We start from the raw sequence: 24,762 nt of genomic DNA, 5'->3' as shown, positions 1-24,762 counted from the left end.
CTGGACAAATCAACTATTGTACAGTGAACGTGTGCTAGTAACAACTGTGTAACTTAAAGCAAGAGGTGCATTACATAATTTTAGCAAGATAAACATATATTTAAAGCAATTCTAGGACAAAGTTATGTATTTGTTCAGCACTGACCAGACACTTGACTTGGTAAAAGGCACAGATATTAAGACAATCTCTGCCCTGGAGAGTTTATAATCTACCAGAGACAATATTTAGAGAGATCTACAATCTACACAGAAGATGCTGTGGGAGACAAAGGAGAGAGCTACCATAGTTAATATTTATTATTGCTCTAGTTTTTATGAAACAATAATATGGTACGGTCAAATGGCAGCCCCACCGAGGGGCACACTCCTGAGGTAGGCTGTGGCACAAGTGTGCCCCCTCAGGTAACCCAAGAACTCCACTTCAGGCCCCCTTGCTTCAGTAATGCCCTTCTGTGGGGCCAGTCTATTATCAAAACTATAGTACAGTTCAGTTCATAACAAAAGTCCTCCACAGAGTCCATCTATCATCCCAGTGCATATTATCCTCAAAACCCCATGACGTAACATTCCACAAGCCAGCATCTTCTGCCACACTCGAGGCTCCTCACCAGTCTCACCTGTCCCTCTGTCAAGATGGCCACCCCAACACTTCCAACTGGAGTGTGAGCCCACTCTTCTCAGTGGTAACTCCGCACAAACTCTCTGCTGGGAAATGATCTTCACCAGGGAAGCATCCCTCCCTCTCCCTGTTCCCTTAGGTCCAGCACTCTGGCCCTGGATATGTCAGTGGGCAAATTCCTCTGATGCTCTCCAGCCTTCAGAGCTCTCTGGCCCTTGGCTACATCTCTCCAGTTTAGAAGTCAGCAGGAGACTCCTGCTGCTGCTGTCTGGCCCTGGCTCTTTGGCTTTGGGATGTCAGCCAGCAAACCCTTCTTTGCTGCTCTATTGCCTTCCGTCTTTCCCCAGGAACCACCTACAGCTTCCTTCCAGGACCCTCCATAGTCCCCTGGTAGCTCTCACCTGCCTCTTTCCTGAGGAAATCACCAGGTCCCTCTGTCTCCCAGGGGTCTCTGCCCCTCAGATTCTCTCTATCCTTTACTACCTCAGGTGTTGCCCTGCCCTCTTAACTGGCCAGAGTGGGAGCACTTGCTCTGGCACAGGGAAGCTGGAACTACTTCATGTACAGGGTGAGCCAGCCACCCTCTGATATATATATAGTTGTATTTACAAATTTACACAATAAATATGGACATCGCTATTAAAAAGGCTTTTTGAATTGCAAAATTAACATTAAAGTGCAGAAATATACACAAAGCTCTTGCTTCACCTAAATAAAGTATTATGCCAAGTGGCTTGTGATCTGAATAGTAAGTGAGAGTGAAAACGGCAGCCTCCTTCATTGCATTGCCAAGTATCAGTCCTGTATATAAATTCTAAACAACAGCAAAAAATTAAAGAGTGCTTCAGCAGACTTTTTCAAATATCTCGTAAGTGCTCTTATGGATGGTTTTCAGCCATCCTAAATTTAAGAAGTGCAATATATTTTGTGCTAAAGGAAAGCAGAGGTAAATATTCAGTGCTATGTTTCAGACACGTGAACCAATGGTCCCATTGTTAACAAAACCACCTACATATTCATGCTGTCATTGATGTCAGTCAAAAATAATTAGTAGCCTACTGTCAGCTAGATAGGACTCAGAAACAGATAAATATGGTGTGCATTTTAATTTAAAACGATCACCTTTTTTCCTTTGCATTTCATCAAATTCTCAGTTCTCTTCCTGAAAATTTTCAGTGCGTGTATTAATTTTTAAAAATTGATTATCTCCAATTTCCAATTTGTGGTTTAAAAAAAAATTACATATGAAATATTTTCAGTTTTCCACTACAAAATAGGTGCAATATTCTCCTTTTATTTAATCCCTCCACATCAAGGCATGGTAATGTCAACAGTTTAGGAGCAACATATTCCCCATTCTGTGCTCTATTTATTTTTATTATATATTTTCCACATAACATTTGAAAATAGAGGCATCCAGAAGAGCACTTGAGTCCTAAGCTTCCTCCGGTTATTACAAAGAGGTCTGTCTCCCAATACACACAGTGTATGAGTCATGCAGAGGGCTGCACTGATATGAGATTGTGATAGAATTAATACAGCTGACATATGGTTACATTCACCATGAGAGTTCAGTTCAACAAGCTGATGAATCGTAAAGCTTACGCCTGAGGTATACGTGGGAGGAGGGATTATGCAAATACAAAATATTTTTCTTGGAATTTTTCTGTAAATTACTTTATATATTATAAACAAAGCTGGAGTACATGCCATGGAGGAATTTGTGGTAATGCTGTGCCTAAGGAGAAGACAATGGGCCAATTTTTTCCTAATGTGACATCCACACAAACTTTTCTGAGTTCAAGATCTCATGGATTTCACTGGTGTTGTAGGATGCAACTGAGGGTGCAATTTGGCTTGATACCCATTAGATAACAGGCCCAATCCTGAAACCATGTTCTATCAACTGCAGACTTAAATATTTTTTTTTCCTTTTAATTGATAATGACCAATGGAACGACATCAAGTAGCAAGCAGTTGCAGTATCAGGGCCATAGCTTAATCTGGGAGAACTGGAATATTCAGTCCCCCAAAGTCTTAGCTTGGTTGCCAGAAGAGCAATGTATTTGATTTTGATTGACATATTTTCCCCCCAGAATCAGCAATTTGCCTCCATATCCTTTTCATTAGATTGCTTTGTCAACCATCCCTTGCAATGCATCAAAATATGACCCCAAAGAAACCTTCTTCAGCTAAATCTACACTATATTATGATTTGCATTACAGCAGCAACCAGAGGCCCGAGTCAGGATTAGAGCTGCATTGTACAGTTGACAAATATTAGCTGGTTGAAATGTCTGGGGCAATGTGAAAGAAGGAAAAAATTGGGATTGAGAGAAGGAGATAAAGAGAGACATTCGAGAAGGATTTTGGAATAAATACAGGGGATGAAGTGCAGATGCAGACAAAGATGCAGGCAGGGTCACCGTTAGCAAAAGAAATTTCACTTAACTCTGAAGGACAATACACATACAGAAACAGAAATATTTCTGAAGGAATGCTATCCAACACAGACTGACTTTTCCTTCAAAAAATGTCTGCCTCATAAAGCCTTAATCTACACTACAATAAGCTACACTTGAATGATTTCTGTACAGTTCAGAGTTCAGTAACCTAAAACAATAAACTTGTACTTGGAGCCTATCTGCTCACTGTGATATATGCAAGTTTATCACATGCTTTTTCTCCTATTACATTCTAAACTTTATACACACTCTTTAAAAATTCACTCTATTCAACCTGCTGCACTTTTAAATTAAAATAAGACAACATAACTGCAAGACAATATTCCTGATACCTTTTGGTGCCAGAAGCTGCAGATAAATGAAATTATATGGCCTAATTCTGGTAGACACTAAAAACGATGTAAATAGCATAGTCCCCCCACAAAACCAGGTAAAAAAGTACTGTTAATACACACCTTTAACAGCTGTTAAAAAGCCCCATGCATGCACATCTGCCATGTAGTAGGAAGGAATTAATTGAACTGAAACTGCATGAACCACGGCTTGGCCAGGCAAGCTTCATATACACACATTTATGGTAAACAAACATATGGATCAGGCTCCTAATGTTATGGCTGTACCTTGTTAAACTCATACATAGGGCCCTACTAAATTCATGGTCCATTTTGGTCAATTTCACGGCCATGGGATTTAAAAAATCATTAATTTCATTATTTTACCGATTGAAATCCGAAATTTCACAGTGTTGTAATTGTAGGGGTCCTGACCCAAAAACAAGTTTTCTTTAAATCTGTACTACACAACAACTTTATTAATTCTAGGTTAGCTAATATACAAACTGAACAGTATTCCCAAAACATCTGAGAGTCTCATGCCTTTTCCCAGCAAAGCTTTTATTACAGAGCAATAAAAAATATTTTTTGCAAGGTTATTGCGGGGGGGGGGGGTGGTTGTGGTACTTCTACCCTTACTTTTGCGCTGCTGCAGGGGGCGGTGCTGCCTTCAGAGCTGGGCAGCTGGACAGCGGCAGCTGCTGGCCGGGATCCCCACTCTGAAGGTAGAGCCACTGCTAGCAGCAGCGCAGAAGTAAGGATGGCCTGGTATGTTATTGCCACCCTTACTTCTGCGGTGCTGCCTGCAGAGCTGGGCCCTCAGTCAGCAGCCACCACTCTCCGGCCGCCCAGCTCTGACGGCAGCAGGGCAGAAGTAAGGATGGCAATAACATACCATGCCATCCTTACTTCTGCGCTGCTGCTGGCAAGGTGCTGTCTTCAGAGCTGGGCGCCTGGCCAACACCCGCAGCTCTTCAGCCACCCAGCTCTGAAGGCAGCGCAGAAGTAAAGGTGGCAATACCGCAACGCACCTAAAAATAACCTTGGGACTCCCCTGAAACTTCCTTTTGGGTCAAGACCTCCAATTTGAGAAATGCTGGTCTACCCCTTGAAATCTGTATAGGGTAAATGCACACAAAAGACCAGATTTCAAGGGCTGTGATGCATTTTTCATGGCCATGTATTTTGTAGGGCCCTACTCATACACAACTCTTGTGTTGGAGGCCCAGCAGAATGGCCTCTTCTCAAGTTGACTGGGGAACTAGAACCGAGGAACCCAATTTTCTTCAAATTCTGCTGCATCGTTTCAGTTTGATACAGAGGTGGTTCGGTTTTGGGGTTTTATTTTCCTGCCACATGTGTATGTGCAAAGTTAGCTAGAATTCAACCCAAAATTAGATGTATTCAACTCCAGTAAAAAACTTTAACTTCAACACAACACTAAAACCAAATACCACAAGCTAAAAGGATATAAACCAAGTTAAATCAACTGTATGAGTAATCTCCTTATGCAAACCAAGGCATATATATGTCAACATGCAAAAATTTCCCAAGAAAATATGAATTCAGACGCTTGCAGAGGTAAAGGGTCACAACTGTACTACCACCACTTTCCAGAAAATTATGTTATCAGATGTCATATAATAGCAAAATGTACATTTTCATAAGCAAGAGCCACAATCTGAGAGAATTAATCACAGCGGCATGTGGGGACAAAGGCCATAATTTGGTCATCAACAATGAATGAGTTCAAGTGCAAGAGAAACATGCCACATCAGTTCCCATCAGTTTTAACTGCTTTCTATGCAACAAGGAAACACAGGGCCTCTGGTTTGCAACAGAGTTTTCTTCTTCTATTTTTAAAAAGAAAACAAACAATTGCCATCAAGTAAATGCAGTGTTAAATTAAGAATGCACCCATCTTTGAAGTAAAAGATTTCACCTACACACAGTTTAGCTGCTTAAGGAATTTACTGATTATTTCCCTGGTGCTTTTGATAAGAGAGTTCTTAAGCCAAATTCAGAGCTAGTACAAAGTGGCACAGCTCCACTGACTTCAACTGCACCCGCTCATTCAAGTTATAAATTTTAGTAAAGATTTCTAACTACAAGGTGCTTCACAGTACCACTATCACAAAGTTTGGAATTATCCCTCTTATCTGTGAGTTCCAGATTCTGCAGTCCCTATTCTGGCAACACTTCCACTGACTTCAGTTCTACCATTACTTGTGTAAGGACTTCTGTCTCTTGGCCCTGAACAGTTAACACACTAACATACCACAAGGTATATATATCTGTCTTACAATAGATAGCCTTGATTGTGTTGCAAGGCAAGAGGCCTGAAGCCAAACGCTTTCAACCACTGAAGAAACATATAGGACCAAAATACATTTCTTGGAGGGCATCCTTTAGACTGGATATTCAATTGATACGGTTCTAGAGAAAATTGACAATTTAAAAAGTTTTCAGAAAAAAATATATCAAAGTGTAGCTAGTCCTTGCCCATGTAATAGCAATAGTGCCAGTACCAATCTCCTTCAGAACAAAGCCACGCAACTGCTCCTCCAGGAGGAGTCCTGCCAAGCCATATAACAGCTTTCAAACACACAGCTATTTTGGCTGTAGTCCTGTCTCATGGAGGCTGCTGGTCCGAGAGGTTTAGCACCCCTCCTACCTGTGACAGGCTCCACTAAGGAAAGTGATCCACCTGGAGATTAACTGACTAAGTAGCTGGGCGGCAGTTAATTAGGTGAACATCACCCAGTCTAATAAAGGCTTCCGAGGGCTCAGTCAGGAAGCCTCAAAACAGAAAGAGGAAGTTCCCAGAGAGTTCGCCGAGAGCTCACCAGAAAAGAACAGAACACAGAGAGGAAGTTCTCTCTCTCTCAGAACAGAGAGAGGAAGTTCCCAAGGAAAGAGACTGCTCAGGGGAGCAGCTCAGAGAGCACCAGAAACAAAGGGGACCTAGGAAAGGGCAGGGCAACGAATGGCAAAGCCCTAGGAAAGCCCAATCCCAGTGAAGGGACCTTACACACAGCAGCAAGAAGTCCAGGTCTTTGGGGAATTACACACCACTCCGGAAACAAGCTGCTGTAGTTTTCCATCTGGAGGGGCCCAGAGTTCAGAGAAGGAGCCATTCTAGAACCCTGAAGGGGCATCATTCATGATATACAAGCCTCGCAGAATTGACTGATAGCCCACGGGGGAAACTGAGGCAATGTCATATCTGACCACAGCGGCCATATCAGGGTGACTTCCACACTATTATACCCTGCAACATCCCCCTAAATAAGAGTTGAAGAGTTTAGGATTATGAAGACCAGTCAAATGAAAGGGGTGGGAATAGAACCCCATCCCCTCCTCATTCCCAGCCCTGTCCATATTCTGCTAGGCTGAGGGGGTATTTTGCTGAAGAAAACCTTAAAGCTGAAGAAAAAAGAAAAAGGCTAATTTGGAGCCATTTGGAAGACTAGTCAGTTAACAATGCAGATACAATTTAGATTTATGTTCAAGCTCACCCTTACTTAGGTGAGCACCTAATCTTGGGGGGCAGGGAGGAGGAGAAGGGGGACTTCGTTACAGTGTGTATGGTAACACCCATTGTTTCATGTTCTCTGTGTATATAAATCTCCCCACTTTATTTTCCATCTAATGAATGCATCTAATGAAGTGAGCTGTAGCTCACGAAAGCTTAAGGTCAAATAAATTTGTTAGTCTCTAAGGTGCCACAAGTACTCCTTTTCTTTTTGCGAATACAGACTTACATGGCTGCTACTCTGAAACCAGTATAATACAGTTTCATAGAGACTAACATTTTATGGGAGTGAAGGTAACGTACCTTTTCAACATCTGAAAGGGATGACAGTGACTGGTTCTGCAGAACCTCTGGTGCCGTGAATGCTCTCAGGTCCTGGTTGGAAACATTTTCATCTGTAAATGACACACTCCCAGATGGAAGCAACAGCAAAGACCATGGAGAAATGATGAAGCTCAGGTCAGTAGGATCAGCTATATTTGAAAAAACAAATAAACACAATTGAAAGGCAGCTGCTACCAAATAACAGGACTCCACAAAAATCCATGTAAGTGTTCATCTGACAAAGAGAAAGTTGCGAAATGGAGTGGATGATCTAATTAGTCTTCTTCATTTGTAACTTCTATGACCACAATTGTTAAAATAGCTTTCATCACAAAAAGTTCATGGGAGATAAGCAGCGAAGACCTTTCGGACAGTTTCAGTATTTTATTTTGAAAACACTGATGTTATTTATCTGGAATTCTTAAACAAAAGATCTACCAAAAACATGCACCATCCTTACTGTTTTATATTTTTAAATAAGATTGAGAAGACAAAGAAATAGACTGAAATAAAATTGTTACATCTAATTGCTAATGCTATTTAAATGCAATGCTCAAGACAAGAAGAGTGAATTATTAAGCCTCCCTTTCCCACCCACTTGTTTTCCGTAATTTCGCTCTACTTTACTTACATGTAATCAATATTATTTTTAATATTTGCTATTTATATTAACATTCAACATCTGAGAAGGTAAGCATTATTCCCACTTTCCAGATGGGGGAATCTAAGGCACTGAGGTTAAATGAGAATGACTTTATCCTAAAGGTCAGAGACAGTATTATTGTTATAGCCAGGATTAGAACTCCTGACTCCTACTCCTACGCTACTTTTCACGGCCTTTGTTTTAATGATCCAGACTGATGACAAACATTTGATCATGCCAATATGTTCTGATTTATTTATTGTTTGTCATAAAACAGCAAGCATCCCAGGGGATTGTTTTTCTGACCAGAGGTAGGAGAATAAGGATGTAGCAGAGACTAGAGCAGAATAAGGAAGTAGATTAAACTAAAACACATTAAAAAAATATAAATAGCACAATCTCATGCAACACATCTTACGTATACATCAGAATACAATAGCCAAAAGAAATTAACCTTAACTATCCAGTGCGCAAGGGCCATGAAGTTTCACATGCTATATGTCAAGATTTAATTTGTTAACATTTACTTACAGCAATTGAGCCGATGAGCCTTCTCTAAGAAGAGGCTAATGTTACAAGGTTATCATACTTCAATGTATAGTTCAATTTTAAATATAGTGAATATACACAAACCTTATTAAAACCTTTTCAGGGTGAACTGTTTGATATTATTAATTCATTCAAAAATGTAAGTTAACATTAACCTATATTTTAGGTTACTAGGGACTAGATGCCTGCTCTCTTTTCCTCCCATTTTGCTTGATGACCACAATGGCTATCAATGTTTTTTCTTTAAATAATCACTACAGTAACCTCTGTCAATTGGCTGTCATTTTTGTATTATTACTCATACCCTCAAAGTAACACAGAACCCTCCAAATGATTAAAGATTTCCCCCTTCAGGATGTCTTTTTGTTTTTAAAATGGAGCTGCCCACTGAAGTTACTTGATTGCTTCCTGTTGGATGCTCACTATCAAGACTAATTCCTATAGTAAGACTGAAGTTAATTGGGGTAGCAGTGGAATGTGCAAAGAAGGAATCTGCACTCAACCGAAGAGCCTCCATTCAATCTGTGTGAATAATATTGTCAGAAAGAAACACAAAACACTGAGATTATGAAGCCTACTGTTGACATTTTAAGAGAGAAAACCTCCTACACCAGGAACTTGCAATTCTGGCACCTGGGTATTTAAAGCTCTCTGGATAAAATCTGATGAAAACTCTGGCCACTAACCTGCAAAGAGGCTTTCAATCCATAAAACACACCTTGAAAATAAAAGTGGGCAAAGAAAAAGCAACTGTTCTCATGGGTCTAAAAGATTTTAATGACTGCTGTATGAACGTCAGAACACCACAACTCAAGTACATACAAATTGTGATGTAACAAAGATTTAATGTAGCGTTGTAATAACAGAAAAAATATTGTCATTCTAGGGAGAGCGGCAATAGTTCCATTTCCTCCTACAATGCTGTTTCCTAGGCTGTCCCATATTCCTGTAATTTACTGTAATTCCAATATCCCAGGATATTTACTGAGTAACTATGTATGGAATAGATATCAGAAATAAACAGACCTACCAAACAAATCCTTCAAATTCCCAGGCTTCACTCCTTCCAGCACTCTGAGATTATGCATCTGGTTCTAACGTCAGACATTTAACAAAAGAAAAACGTGCCTCAGAAATGTAGGTTTAATTTTCTAGATCAATGGACAGAACTCCCAATTTATAGATATCAGAGAAATTGTCCACTCCTATCTGTATGTAGCAGAATAGCTATTAAAGACCATTTAATGTGTACTGTGGGGATTAACCTTTGGTAATTTTTTGGGGTTCGAATAAGAGCTTATTGTCCCTATTGGCTTGGAAATGGAAAGTTTCACTTCATAAATTAAGAACACTTATGGCAACAGGAACACAACAAATATTCATGAACAGGAAGGATCCTATGGGCTTTACTTAAAGTAATGATGATTACATGTTTAGAGACTCAAAACTATACTATAAACAAGAAAATATACAACTGCACCTTTCACTTTCAAGTATCTACTCCCTGTTGCCTAATTAAGACTGAATGTGTTTCAGCATTTGTCATGACACTGAGAACATTACACTTTCAACACTCAGGGTATATCTACACAGCAAGAGCTGTGCATAGGTTAGCTACCCGAGTTACGCAGGCCAGCTGGATTTAAGCTAACAACAGCAGCAAAACCACTATAGTACAAGCTTCAGAGCAGGTCAGTGAGCTTACCCAGTGTGTCTGTGCTGGGATTGTACTACCTGTGCTGAAGCCAGGCTTTACTGTCTTCAATGCTACTGTTACCCACATTAGCTGGGTTCAAACTAGCTTGGGTAGGCTAATCCAGGCACAGCTTTTGCTGTGCAGACAAACCCTGAGACACAGATTTTGATTCACAGTTACAGCCAGTAGGACTGGAATTCTATTCTACGGCTTGATTCTTTAAGAGGCATAATGACATATCTACCTGTAACTAATTCCTATGCACAGCTGCTCTACATTTTTATTTAAGTAATTCAGCATTACACTAAAAGATACCCCATGACGATGAGAGTGGACTCAAAGGGGAGAATTATAAAGGATTAATAGAGAGTGGCATCCTAATTTAAAAACCCTTTCTTGAACCTTATATTGAAGCCTCAAGAGGAAAATGGGAGAGGGGAAAAAAACTTCAGGGTTCACACTGTAGAGCTGGTTTCCTCTATTCTCCCACTTTCACATTATAAGAGAGACCTGAACACACTTTCTTCAGGGAGTAAATGGAGAATACCATCTTTGGTTACGTGAGGGAAGCGGATTTTAACCCACAAACAGCACTGCAGCAGCTTTCCATTGAAATGGTATTGGCATTTTATGAATCATAAAAACAATATTAGTTGATACAAGTATTTTTTAGGGCTGTCAAGCGATTAAAAAAATTAATCGTGATTAATCGCAATTTTAAATAATAAGAGAATACCATTTATTTAAATATTTTGGGATGTTTTCTAAATTTCCAAATATATTATTTTCAATTACAACACAGAATACAAAGTGTACAGTGTTCAATTTATATTTATTTTTGATTATAAATATTTGCACTGTAAAAACCAAAAGAAATAGTATTTTCAATTCACCTAATAGAAATATTGTAGGGCAATCTCTTTATCATGAAAGTTGAACTTACAAACGTAGAATTATGTACAAAAACAGATCAGTGTAAAACTTTAGAGCCTACGAGTCCACTCAGTCCTACTTCTTGTTCAGCCAATTGCTCACACAAACAAGTTTCTTTACATTTGCAGGAGAGAACGCTGCCCGCTTCTTGTTTACAGTGTCACCTGAAAGTGAGAACAGGCGTTCGCATGGCACTGTTGAAACCGGCGTCGCAAGATATTTACATGCCGGATGCGCTAAAGATTCATATGTCCCTTCATGCTTCAATCACCATTCCAGAGGACGTGCGTCCATGCTGATGACCGGTTCTCCTTGATAATGATACAAAGCAGTGCGGACTAACGCATGTTCATTTTCATTATCTGAGTAAGATGCCACCTGCAGAAGGTTGATTTTCTTTTTTGGTGGTTCAGGTTCTGTAGTTTCCACATGGGAGTGTTGGTCTTTTAAGACTTTTGGAAACATGCTCGACACCTTGACCCTCTCAGATTTTCGAAGGCACTTCAGATCCTTAAACCTTGGGTCAAGTGCTGTAGCTATCTTTATGTATCTCACATTGGTACCTTCTTTGCATTTTGTCAAATCTGCAGTGAAAGTGTTCATAAAACGAACAACATGTGCTGGGTCATCATCCGAGACTGCTATAACATGAAATATATGACAGAATGTGGGTAAAACAGAGCAGGAGACATACAATTCTCCCCCAAGGACTTCAGTCGCTAATTTAATTAACACATTATTATTTTAGCGAGCATCACCACCATAGAAGCATGTCCTCTGGAATGGTGGCCGAAGCATGAAGGGGCATATGAATCTTTAGCGCATCTGGCACGTAAATACCTAGCAATGCTAGCTACAAAAGTGCCATGCGAATGCCTGTTCTCACTTTCTGGTGATACTGTAAATAAGAAGTGGGAAGCATTATCTCCTGTAAATATAAACAAACTTGTATCTCTTAGCATGGCTGAACAAGAAGTAGGACTGAGTAGACTTGTAGGCCCTTTATATTGTTGTTTTTGAGTTCAGTTATGTAACCAAAAAAATTATATTTGTAAGTTGCACTTTCACAATAAAGAGACCACACTACAGTACTTGTATGGAGTGAATTGAAAAATACTATTTCTTTTGTTTATCATTGTTACAGTGCAAGTTAGCAACTACTACAGTTTTGAAAAGCAATGAGTCAGACTAAACTTACTGCCAATTGAGACCGTCTTGCCACTAGAGTGCCAATTAGTCAGTTACTCAGCATTGAGGTCTTCCCCGTTTCGCTTTTTGTGTTGAGAATGTTTTCACTTCAAGGCAACACCTATTTTAGTACTGAAGGAAACTCGTCTTTGCTTTGTCTGGAAAGCAGTAGAGGAGGACAAAGAAACATGAGCTTTTTTCAAAAAATTACCTTTTCTATTCACTTCAGACTTTACTTTGTTGACTTTGTGGAGAGACGACAACATTTATCCCCTGTGCTTGGTATTAGACTTATTATAGAAGGTCTCAGTGTAAAAGCTCCAATAAGTCTACTTTCATTGCAGAGCATATAGCAGGAGAGCAAAAATTGTGGTTCTCAACATTAGTAATCAGTTGATGCTTCTTGGCTTGAGATATGAGAACTTATTGGCCTTCCTTCATGTTTAAGAGGCACTGAAAGTCCTAAGGAAATGTGGTTCCCTGTAGGTGGGAGGGACTGAACAATATAGGGAGAAAGAGATCAGTCTTGAAGTGCTACGTAGTTATGCCTGTTACTGTTGTTTTGTGCTTTCCCAATCTTGGGGTAAAGAAATTCTACTCAATGGTCTGAAATGCTGTAACTTCATTGTTTTTGCCTGCCATTAGTGTAATGGAACTGACTAATCCATCAACTGTAAATTGGTGTTAGCAAGACTAAAGAAAAGCCAAGATTTGTATGAGAAATATCTGAATAACTTGTGCAAGAGTTTAAAAGAAAATGAATTAAACACACTGACGTCACCTTAATTTGTGTCAAATGAAATTAAGGCCACTCTTCTGTAACATAGTCTGAAAAGTATCTCTAATGTGTATTTAAGTGTTTGAAAGGCTGTAATACATGCATTTATCAAGCTGTAAAACAAATTATCACCTGAATTTCCATTTATTAAGCTGCATAAATAGTGATGTATATAGGGGTGGGAAGAGAATTCCAAACAACCGACTTCATGTATTGGGCCCATTTCTGTAGCCTTTGACTGCAATGGACTTCCACTGAAGTCAATTCCCTCCCCACATAAGATACCTTTCTATACTAGTGATTCCTGCTTGTAAACACACTTCACATTGGGAAACTCTCTGTCTAGCACCAATGAGTAATCAATTGATTTATTATTATTTTCATTAGAGTAGCACCTAGAGGACTCAACCAAGATCAGGACTCTACAAATTCACAGTAAGAAACGTTTTACTTTTATATATGCCCTCTATTCACATAGCCTATTTAAAACCAACATTCCCATTCCAGTATTCAGAAAGCTTTCTCATTATGGAGAATTGCAGTAATAAACTTTGGAAGATAAAACAGGAGAGCTACCAAAAACCAAAATATAAACCAAAACCAAAATAAAAAAAAAAACAAACCCACCAGCAACAAGTTGAGGAGACACCACATTTGACCAAAATAACCAAAAGTCACTCCAATCAACTGAAAAGTAAATCTTAAAAAATCTATTTGGTCAGATCTTTTCTTAGTTTAAATTTTTACTGTATTAAGAGTCTTATCATGCTCCCTTCTTAAGCCAACCAGAAAACTCTAATTTACTGCAATGGCTGGAGGCTCAGGACCTAAATCAACAAACACAGAGATGGAAGAACTGTCTTCCAAACTGTCTTGAAATACGAAAAAAGGTATGGTATGCTATATAATAAAATTAAGGCAACTTTAGAAATCAAAGTTTATTGCTGTCACTCTTCCAAAACACACACTGCAGCTTATTACTGGATTTGGAAGAAAAGGTTTTCTTATTCATATTAAAACCGCAAAAAAACAAATATTTTAAAGCAATGTTAAGGGTCTGACTCAAACATGAAAGGAAACTTAGAGTTATGGCTAGACTCCATCTTTAAATTACCTTTCTGTACCACAAGGATTTTAACACAAACACACCCTATGAGCTGAAAATACAGGATCAAAATCCATCTTCCTAGTTAACTCCAATAAAAGCAATGAATTAGGCCTGGAGTCCTATTTTTACTAGGGTCTGAAATATTTATTGGACACCTACTACCCCGAAGACTCAGTTTATTATCCCAGGACAAAAAAAATCCTTCCTACCACACACAGGGCCATACTCCTCAATTTTACGGAATTAACAGTCACTGTTTACTGTTTCCTATATTTCATTGTAATATGGACAGTCGGTCATCTGTTTAATACATTTTAAAAAGGTAGTTAGTAGGGGTATGTCTGCACTGGAGCTGCAGGTGTAATTTCCAGCTTAGCTAGTGATACCCATGCTAGCTCCAATTGAGCTAATGTGCTAAAAACAGAAGTGTAGATATGGTGGCGCAAGTGGAAGACCAGGCTAGACAGATCATATCTCCATCTGAACCAGTAAGTACAAATTCAGGGCAGCTAGCCCCTCTTGCTGCTCACGTCAGCACAGCTACGCTTCTATTTTTAGCATGCTAGGACAATCAGAGCTAGCGTGAATGTGTCTCATTCAAACTGTAAGTAACACCTCCAGATCCGGTGTAGACATCTCTCTCTTGCTTTTGCTTTGTCTTCTTTTCCTTCCTGTCTTCTCTTCACTTTGTGTTTCTTTTCTTTCCTTTAATAGATCATGGTGTATATCATACCTTCAGCAGCCATTTCCTCTTTTCTTTCACTCTCCTTCTATTCCCTTATAACCCGTTCTCTACCTCTTCTCATACGTTTTCTGTCTGGACACCCATCTCTCACTTTCTCAATACCCTACCTCTTTTCTAACTTATCGCATCAGTTTCTCCCCACAACTCTCTGTCCAAACCCAGCCATCTACATAGACCTTGAAAAATTATAGCAGACTCCTAAGAGCCAGGGGACCCAACTAAGATGAGGGGTGCAACTGTACAGGGGAAATATTCATGTGAAAAGCCAAGTGCCCATGTCTTCTTTCTCAGCTGGTAAGAAGTGAATGGTGCTTGAGTTCTTGCCAGAGTATTGTCTCTTGACCCTACTCAGGGTAAAAGACGCCTGATCAAATTTGAAGTCCCCACCCAACCCTCCAAACCCGCTGGCTGCTGGAAGGTGCACATACTTTGTCATTCTTGCACTGCAGAACCTTCTGGGTGCTCCAAGCGTGGGATACTAATCTACCCCTCTTCCAACTTCCAGGTTGTGTTTTTTAAGTTCTCTTGCACAGCGAATAAATCCAGGGCCTTCCTCTGCTGCCTCTCTTAGGTTTCCCAACCAGCCCAGGAGCAGCTTGAAATTGATCCAGTTCTTGGCAGTTTCATGAACTAATAAAATGATGCAACAGCTACTATGCTGGTGGGAAGAGCATTTCTCGGTACACCCCCAGACAACCCCCAAAGCAATGGCTCCTCCAACATGAGAAGGACCCCGTCTCAGGAAGTAGCTCTGGGAGAAAGACAGAAGTGTATTCCCCCCCCCCACCCCCCCCCACCCCGGTCTTGCTGCATGTCACCCTACTCACTGTTGTCACTGGCCATCTTTCTTCCCCTGATTTTACCTGGCCTCACTGTCTGCTTATTGGTGAGCTAGAACAAAGAGGAAATATCCCCAGGCAAACAATAGCAGGGACAAAATAATTAAATGAAATACCACTTGTTTACTGCTGGAAGAAAACACATAGGCAGCTCAATTCCTGCTGCTGGTGTTCCTGTTACACTAACAGTTTCATGCTGAGAAAGGCAGGACAAACATCCCTGACTTCCTCTTTGAATTACTTCTTGCTTCAGGGTCCCATCTCTATGGCAGGAGTCATGCCATTAGGGGACTGCATGTGCCATTCATCTGAGTCCTGCCCTAAATCCACTAGGAGAATTATAAGAAAGAAACAATTCGCTTTTAATAGTTTGCTTTGCATCCACAGATCTCAACACCTTTTACAAACATCACTATTCCCATTCTACAGCCAGGAAATTAATGTACAGAAATGTGGGATGAATCACTTAATTTAACAGAGCAGGTCAGTGACCATACTTGGAATAAAACCCAGGTCTCTTGACTCTCAGGCTAGTATTCTATCCAATGGACCATGATTCCCAAGGGTTCCGGATACCAGGAGCAAAACTGGAGTCTCTAACGTCACTCCGCTGCTGTTTTGCAAAGCAAGGAGCAGCAGTAAAGGCTTGGATACTCTCTGAAGATTTTGAGAGCCACCACTGCATCAGTTCACACTCCATTTATATCTGGAAGACCATTTTCACAACCAGAAGAACTGGAATTTTTGTTTTAAATCAAGTCTTAAATTCTCCAGAAGCGAATAGGACTCACTCATGAAAGCTATGTAGGTGCCCTGGGTGAGTGGATTTTTCAAGCTTCAGTTAAAACTATAGATAGCACAAATAACGTGTGTTAAAACAGCAGCACTAAAACTTTTCTTTTAAAAAAACCATGGAAGGTGATACAGCAATTTTGTATGACTGCTTTAGAAACAGATTGTGACTTGGTATTGTAAAAGCTATCCCTTAAATATGCATTTACAGACTTTAAAAAACCCAGATCATTTACTCAATAAACCTCAAGGCCTTCTTCAAAGTAATTACTGCCTGTCATGGAACTGAACCCATATATTAAAAATCCTTTTGAAGAAAAGCTTGCACACACACTCTGCTCATATTTCTGAATTAGAAGACATGCTTGTAAAATCACTTTTCTCCAGATGGCGCAAACTAAACAGTCTGCATTGTGCACTAGATGCCTACTAATTGTGCATAAACAAACTATTCTTGATTGTTATAATGCAAAGAAAAAGTTTTAAAGATTGAAAAATTTGGTTGACAACGTACAGCAAAAAATGCTCATCCCAGGATCATTAAATATATTTACAAACCTTTGGCACCTGGGATTTAACATGTAAAGCATGGCAGACTCCTTCATCAGAAGTATTCTGTGCACGTATACAAAAAAAAATAGACTTACATGAATTAGGAAATATGCATTCCATGGGTATTTCTCACTTAAAATATTATTCCACTACCAGTTCCTGATAACATGTAAATAAATGTGCATGATGTGCCATCGCTGGGAGACCACGGAGAAGTAGAAGCAGTTTTTGTAGCTGTGCTGGTATTAGGTATAATGGAGGAATTTGTAGTCTCTTCTTATTTAGAGGAACCCTTTTTATTCAAACACTTGACAAAATATCTCAGAACTTTTTTCTGTGTATTTATGGTTTGTTTAACATGGTGGGGAGCTCTCCTTGGGGAAAAGACAAATAAACAAACATTCTCTTTTTAACTATCTACTATGGTATGAAGACAGAGTATGGGTGTGTGTATATATACACACACACACACACACACACACACACACACAGCTGAGGGTTCACATATATGCGCTACATTACAAAAATAAAGGTTTCAAGTTTGTCATTTGAACATATGTAGTATTCAGCTATTACTGTATAAAGACTACTAGTTGGGAATCTAAGCTCTGATATTCCAAATAACTATACTTTGAATTAAGGCAAAAATAATTCTGAACACCACATTTATATTAATGGAATAATGATATATTCCCTATACTCACTACTTGAAATAAAAGGGGAATTCAGGAGCAATACAAATGCAACGCTTATTATGAGTGGGTAAATCCTGCTGCCTGCTCTGCAGGACATTCACTCCAGCAGAACCAATACTGTTCTGCTCAGCAAAACAGAGACTGCAGACAGGATGCTCAAGATCCCATGTAGGGGGATGTGACCGGGAATGTGGCCATGGAGCTGTGATCCATAGGTGCAACTTGTGCCCCAAGCACAAAGAGGGAGTGTGTGGGGCAAGTGGATCCTGACTATACCAGCTCTCCTCCCCACTGCACAGTCACTCACTGTATATGGGAGGATACATGGACCTGGGGGTTATAGCAGCCCTTAGGCCACAGTACGGACCACCAAGTGGATTCCTTGTCCTGCCAACCCCTAAAGACTTCTTCAGCACACACCCTTGCTGCCCAGGTTATACCCTTGGACCAGGACTTGCTCCTAAAGCATTGACAGGCTCCACTTCAATCTACAAATTAACGTAGTTCGACCAATTTAGACATAGGAATAAAAATATGTCATCTGACCTTTATCTTTTCTTCCTTCTCCTTTTTATTTCAGGCTGGACATTTATTCCCAGAAACATAGGGAAGGTAACTGACTGGGAGCTTCTAAAGTAGAATATCAACAAAAGTAATTTAAAACAACATAGCCATTAAGCCAGGTACAAAGAAAGCAAATGACCGTTTCCTAGAGGCAGAGGAGCTTCTCCAGAGGTCAGGGAGAGGGCGAAAGAATTTTTCACTAATTATTAAGCTTCTTCGTGCCTGCTCTGAAGTTCTTCTTAGTTTTGCTCCTCCAGAAGAACTCTTAACAGCAGCAATAAGGGAAACATCCTCTGAGAGGTCCCTTCCTTCTAACCAAAATACAGGAATAATCTTTACAAAAACCATCTCCAAATCCTCCTTTCAAAACCACTGGAATTTTTGGTATGGCTTCTGATCAATTATGTGTCCACTAGTCTTTACTGAGCTGTAGTTGCCAGCCTTGTGAGCTAAGTCCAGAATTATGCAGCTTGGTAACAAAACACTTGTGAGAGCAGAGTTTATTAAGCATTGCCAGAAGACAGATAAACAGTGTGGTCCAGTTTAAAAAAAGAGAGACAGAACTGGTTTAAAAGGCAATAAAACCAGGGAGATTATTCAGGTAAACAGTATGCAATACAAATGTAAGGCAGTAATTTTGAAATAACCCTTTAAGCAATTTAATGCACACACATGCAGCTAAAATAAAAATCCCTGAAGTCACACAATAACTTTGAGCAGCACCGTAAAAATTGTCACTTTTAAGATGTTGATGACTGGTACTCTTGATTTCTCACTTCAGAGAAATAACACACACACACACACACACACTCACTCTTCAATTCCTCCATAAAGTGTCCCCTTTATGACTATAAATTTTATCAGCTACAACTTCATTTTGTTTTACCTGTCCCTATCTTTTTGTGTGTGACCATTAGCAAATAGTAAAAATAGAGAAAAGCCTCTCCATGTAACAGCTTCTCAATACACATCTTTCTCAATGCCCTGTTCTCTGAATGTGACAGTTTTTTAAGGGTATGCCAAGGCCAGGTTGTGGGAGGTCAGGCAGGTACCCAACAAGTCTTTAGATAGGGCCAGATTATGCCCCATCCTGCGAGCCAGCAGAAGGGTGTGGATGGTGCACCATACCACCATTCCCTGTGCACAGACAGAAACAGGCTCTGCAGAACTACTACATCCTCTCCTTATTCAGGCGGGTGGGAAAGAAGAGGGGCAGGGAGATCCCTGTCTCCGTACCCCCAACACACCAGCAACATAGTTACAATAGCACAAGGGGGGAGCGTACACTGTGACCTGTTGCAGTTAACTCCCTTCTCAAAGTAGTGAAGAGACAGGGAAAGAGATTTTTTTTTATTAGGGGTCCACTAGTAGTTTTAATACTATGACTAGGACTTCAGCTAGGAGTTTCAGGTCCCAGAAAAACATAATTACTACTTCCCTACCACCAATGTTTTATAATACTGCATTGCAATGCATGCACGTACATACTCTTTCTTCCATACAGCCACAGTTCGCAAGCTGGCCTGGTCTCTCCCCATTCCACTCTGGTATTATTTTTAACTCATTCAACTTTGCCTGGTCCTATTGGTTGTCTGTTTCACCTCAGCTCCCCATTTTTTTTCACCTGGTCCACATGTTTTTCTGTTCCCCACCACACATATCTTGATATGGGATTGGACCAGGTGACATATTAGGTCCTTTCTACCTTTAACTTTGGGTGATTATTCACAAGTTATCTAGCTGAAGCAAGTGATTCCTGGTTTATTTTTTCTTGGCAACAAAAAACATGACATGCCCTTTTCATTTCTACAGACACACACCAAAGATATTGCACCTGAAAGACTGGTTACTTCTGACCTCATGGAGTACACGGTGCAAGACCCAGCATGTCTGAAACAGCTGAGACACCCTCTAAACAACAAAATTGTTGTTGCAAGTAATTAAGTAGGAGGAGGTCTAGGATCAGCTTTTTCAAATCTATGTACAGATTAATCTAAATATTATCACTAATCTAACTAGCAATACCAGACTGCCTGATCTTCTCCTCCACTTAACTTATCATACAACATGCAGCCAATTCGGTGTCCAGAGCTGATTTTTTTAAAATTTGTTTTTCTGTGATAGGACACTCCAAACCATTTTTTCCATTAATGATTAGCTATGGAAACAATTTATGAAGTGCCTTTATGCAGAAAATTGGAGACAGCCCATAGGAGAGCAGCAAGAGGTTTAGAAAACACGACTTATGAGGAAAGGTTGAAAGAATTGGGCACATTTAGTCTACATAAAAGAAGACACAGTATTTAAAGATATAGTAATAGTCTTCAAATAACGTACAAGGTTGTTATAAAGGGGATGGTTATGAATTGTTCCCCATATCCAGTGAGAGTAGGACAAGGAGTAATAGGCTTAATTTGTAGCAAGGGATTTAGGTTAGGTGTTAGGAAAAGCTTTCTAACTACAAAGATAGTTAAGCACTGGAACAGGTTATCTAGGCAGGTTGTGGAGCCCCATCATTGAAGGTTTTAAGAACAGGGAGGGTCTAGGTGTACTTAATCCTGCCCCAGTGTGGGGAGATGGGGTAATGAACTCGCTGAACTCTTGAGGTCGCTTCCAGCGCTACAGTTCTAAGATTTAATGATTCTGTCATCTGCTAGAATTGTAAATAAAGAGTAGGCATAATAATGTGCATGCATGTATATTGGCTAACGAATTATACATACTGTAATTAATCCATCTATGGTAAACAATATAAGAAGTAATTTCAGCTTTGTTTTTAATTAAACACTTGAGTTGGGTAAGGTTCTGGGCTCAAACATAAAAAATGCAGAAGGCTACATTCAAAACAGTCAAGACTTTTGGAAGTAACGAAGTTATCAAATCCATAGTAGTAGTTTGTTTTGGCCAATCTTCTTCCATTACATGGAAAAAAATAATTTCTGAAATTAGCCATGTTACGATAGTGATTGTTCAACGTCTGCCGATAATTGGCTGCCTTTGACACTGTTGATTATGAGGTATTGCTTGTGTGCCAGAGAACCTTGGAGGGAACTAATGGAAATCCCAAAAGGTTGGGTACTATAGTAAATGAAACAATGAATTCAAACTACTGTGGCTCTTTTGGGTAATGTTGATCACTAATTTGGCTCCTGAACCACGGAGGTCTGAGTATCACTGTTCTACAGGCTACATTCCTAATTAAACCTTTCAAGTACAGACATACAAATAAACTAAGCATTGATTAATAGGCTTTGACTGTCCTTTTTATTATAAGGCTGGGTTGTTGGTGGTGGTGGTCTTTAAAAAATTTAAGAAGTTAGAAAGGAAAACCCTACTTTAGGACAACAAACAGAAAATCTTCTCTCAATTATGCAGATGAACTCAATTAAAATAATATTTTCCACAGGCCATTTTTACCTCTGAAAATTGTGTGGAAGGAATTAATAGGAACTCTTCAATGAAAATCATGCTTGTTCTAAAATAATCCTACTGTCACTACATAGTAATTCCTGCTGATTATTGCCCATTACATACTTTAAAAGAATTGGCTAACAAGGCTTTTGTTACTTCAAGATTAAAAGCCTTAAGGGGGTTGAAAGATTTATTCCAGTTCTTCAAATATATTTGAAAAGCTGTCCCGTTTGTGAACCGAAAAAGTTTTTTCATAAGCTTCTTTGTAACCCTTTAAAACAAAATTATTGTCCAGTATAGATGACCCACATTTTGAACTCTTAACTTTCGGATTCATCTGAACCTTCCAAAAAAATGCTACAACAAGGCCTTATCCTACAAAACTTTACTCACATGAATAGCCCCATTGAAACCAGCAGGACTACTCATAAGACTAGGCCCACAGTTTGTTTTTGTCCAAATCACTTTCTGAAAACAGCATTCACTAGTATGCCGAAGAAGAAAGCATTATAAAAGTATATAAAATAACGAATGGCATAAAGAAGGTAGAACAGGAACTTCTGCCCTCTCTGCCTTGTAACACAAGAACAAGGACACATTCATTTAAATTAAAAGATGGCAGATTCAAATAGATAAATGGAAATATGTTTGACACAACGCATAATTAAACTGTGGAACTCATAACCACAGAAAGTCATTGAGGCCAAGAATTTAGCAAGATTAAAAAGGATTGGACATTAACATGGATATAAATAATATTCCTAGTTACCCTAACTGACAATTTTGGAAGGAAAATTAAACCTCATGCTTCAGGGCTTAAACCAATCTTTAAATATTAGAGATCAGGAAAATCCCACATCTGCCTAATGTGAGATGACCTAAGCAACCTGTACTGGCCACTGTTGGAGACAGCAGCCTAGACAAAACATGAGTCTGATACTATATGGCAATTCCTATGTTTTATTTTACACTTCTGTTAAAAAATATGAAGTATCAGTTTGGAATTATATGCTTGAAAAAAAAAATTTTAGTGGGCCTTTATTTAGTAGCTGTGACTGTGTAAATAAACCCCTCCCTAGAACAGAAGGGGTTACGGAGCTGTTTTGGGCTGGGCCCCACTGCACCTACAAATCATGCCAGGACTGGAGGAAGAGTTAAAAAGAAGGAACTCTACTCAGATGGGTGAAAACCTTGGGAAGGGAATAGGCTGTTGAGCTTCTCCAGTCCTGGAGAGAGGACTGGCAGCTTACAGAGCCCCTATGCTCCCAGAAGGAGGGTGCAGACACCCTGAGTCGAAGGGGAAAAAGAACTGCAGCTTTGCACTGGAGCCTAGTGAACTCTGAAGTGCACACTGATACTCCCAGGACATCAACAATCCCTCTAAAGCAGTGATACTCACAACTCAATGGTTCAGGGGACAAATTAGCGATCAACATTTCCCAAAAGAGCCACACTAGTGTGAATTTATATGTAATTCTCACAGGAAAATGACTGACCAAGTATTCTACAATTGGTTAATAACATAGTAAAGGCATCCTGATTGGTTAATGAATAAATCACACAGTGTTATAATATCATGTGCTGCAAAGAGCTGTAGGAGACACATTAAAGAGCCACTTGTGGCTCCCAAGCCTCAGTGTGAGTATCACTGCTCTGAAATAAGAGATGCCCATATCCTGGAAGGAGCTGTCTACAGGTTTTTCTTTACTTTTGTTTTGTGTAACCCTTTTTGCTGACTACAGGCTGTTTGGTGGCCTCACCATAGACACAGAAGAGACTGTCAAGAGGCCCTGCCAGAAGGTGAGCACCAGCCTGCTAAAAAGATGCCCGGCAGTATCCACTGGGGTTGGGGTGGAGTAATTGGACTCACGTGTGTGCACTCCCCATGTTGTCTAAAAGAGGGTGACCTACCATGGGCAGATTTGTGACAGTTGCAGAAATAAGTAATTTTCAAAGTAGGGTCCAATTTCTCAGAGTAAAATTACACATGAAGCTGTATGTGCACATTTATGTACAAAAATTAGCATATGTAAATACAACTTCTCCACATTGGTACAAGTACGCTTTCAGAGACCAGCTTAAGGCTGCTACAAAAGTCTGACCTTTGAGCCTAATTTACATTTGTAAAAAATTTGCAAAGGGGAAAGGAGGATGGCTGCAGGGAGAAGGAAGAGAGAATACCCTTAGGTTTGCCCAGGGCGGTGTAATGCCTAAAGAACTCATCACATACAGCATTCCAGATGCTCCAGATTGGCGCCTGACACATTGTCATTTCTTCAAGCTTTTACTCCATTAAAGCAAAGATATTTAACTTGCTCTCAACATTTCTCCAGCAGCATATGTGCTACCATTCTAAAGGCATAAGAGATTACCTTTTCTGAATAACTCTTGAAGGCTTTCCGCACTTTGATTCAATACAGCCCATATTTCTTCTTCCTGCAGTGGCCCTCCCCGAACCTCCAGGGCTTCAGCCAGCGACACATGCATATTACCTGGGAAAGAAGACATAACTGGTTTAAGAAGGCATGTGTGCATGCGCGCGCACACACACACACACAGACACACAGTCGTTTTTTCCTTATGCGTAGCATTTAAGTGGAAATGTATATTTTTAAAGCCTAAATCACAAACTCTCTACCATGCTACTGTTAATAAAATATAGGTGGGGAGTGAGGGGGGCATCCCCCTACAGAATTTTAATCGTGACTGAAATTTTTAATTAAAACATCATGATTATAATGAAGCAGAGAAAAAAAAGGAACAGTTTTGGGGAAAAAAAAAACACATTAGCTTCATGTACTATCCAACAATTAACTGCAACATTCTAGCATTAAACTATCTGAACATCTACTATGGGCAGGAGTTTTCTTTGTTTAAACTACTGATCAGAATGATTAATATCTTCAGTTGATTTACATTAGTAAACCCATTAACACTTTCTGACTGGAATAAGTAACACAAGCAATTTATCAAGAACAATCCCCTCCACTCCCA

General features: G+C 39.7%; 1 protein-coding gene across 2 annotated transcripts in view; it reads right to left on the bottom strand.

Annotated features, from left to right (window-relative positions):
* PTPN13 (protein tyrosine phosphatase non-receptor type 13) overlaps window positions 1-24,762 on the bottom strand; it is a 184,379-nt gene that overhangs the window by 119,741 nt on the left and 39,876 nt on the right. Inside the window, exons 2-3 of one of the 2 annotated variants that reach the window (XM_074950546.1) lie at window positions 24,141-24,260; window positions 7,255-7,424 (exon numbers count right to left, since the gene is read on the bottom strand). In XM_074950546.1, coding sequence (XP_074806647.1) covers window positions 7,255-7,424; window positions 24,141-24,255 — 285 coding nt within the window. In that variant the 5' untranslated portion in view covers window positions 24,256-24,260. Of the gene's footprint in view, window positions 1-7,254; window positions 7,425-24,140; window positions 24,335-24,762 lie in introns of those variants that run through there. The other variant, XM_074950545.1, reaches the window with a different exon arrangement.

This window comes from Natator depressus, chromosome 4, assembly GCF_965152275.1.
Source record: "Natator depressus isolate rNatDep1 chromosome 4, rNatDep2.hap1, whole genome shotgun sequence".
Lineage (NCBI taxonomy): Eukaryota > Metazoa > Chordata > Testudines > Cheloniidae > Natator > Natator depressus.
This window is presented reverse-complemented; position numbering and strand designations above follow the sequence as displayed.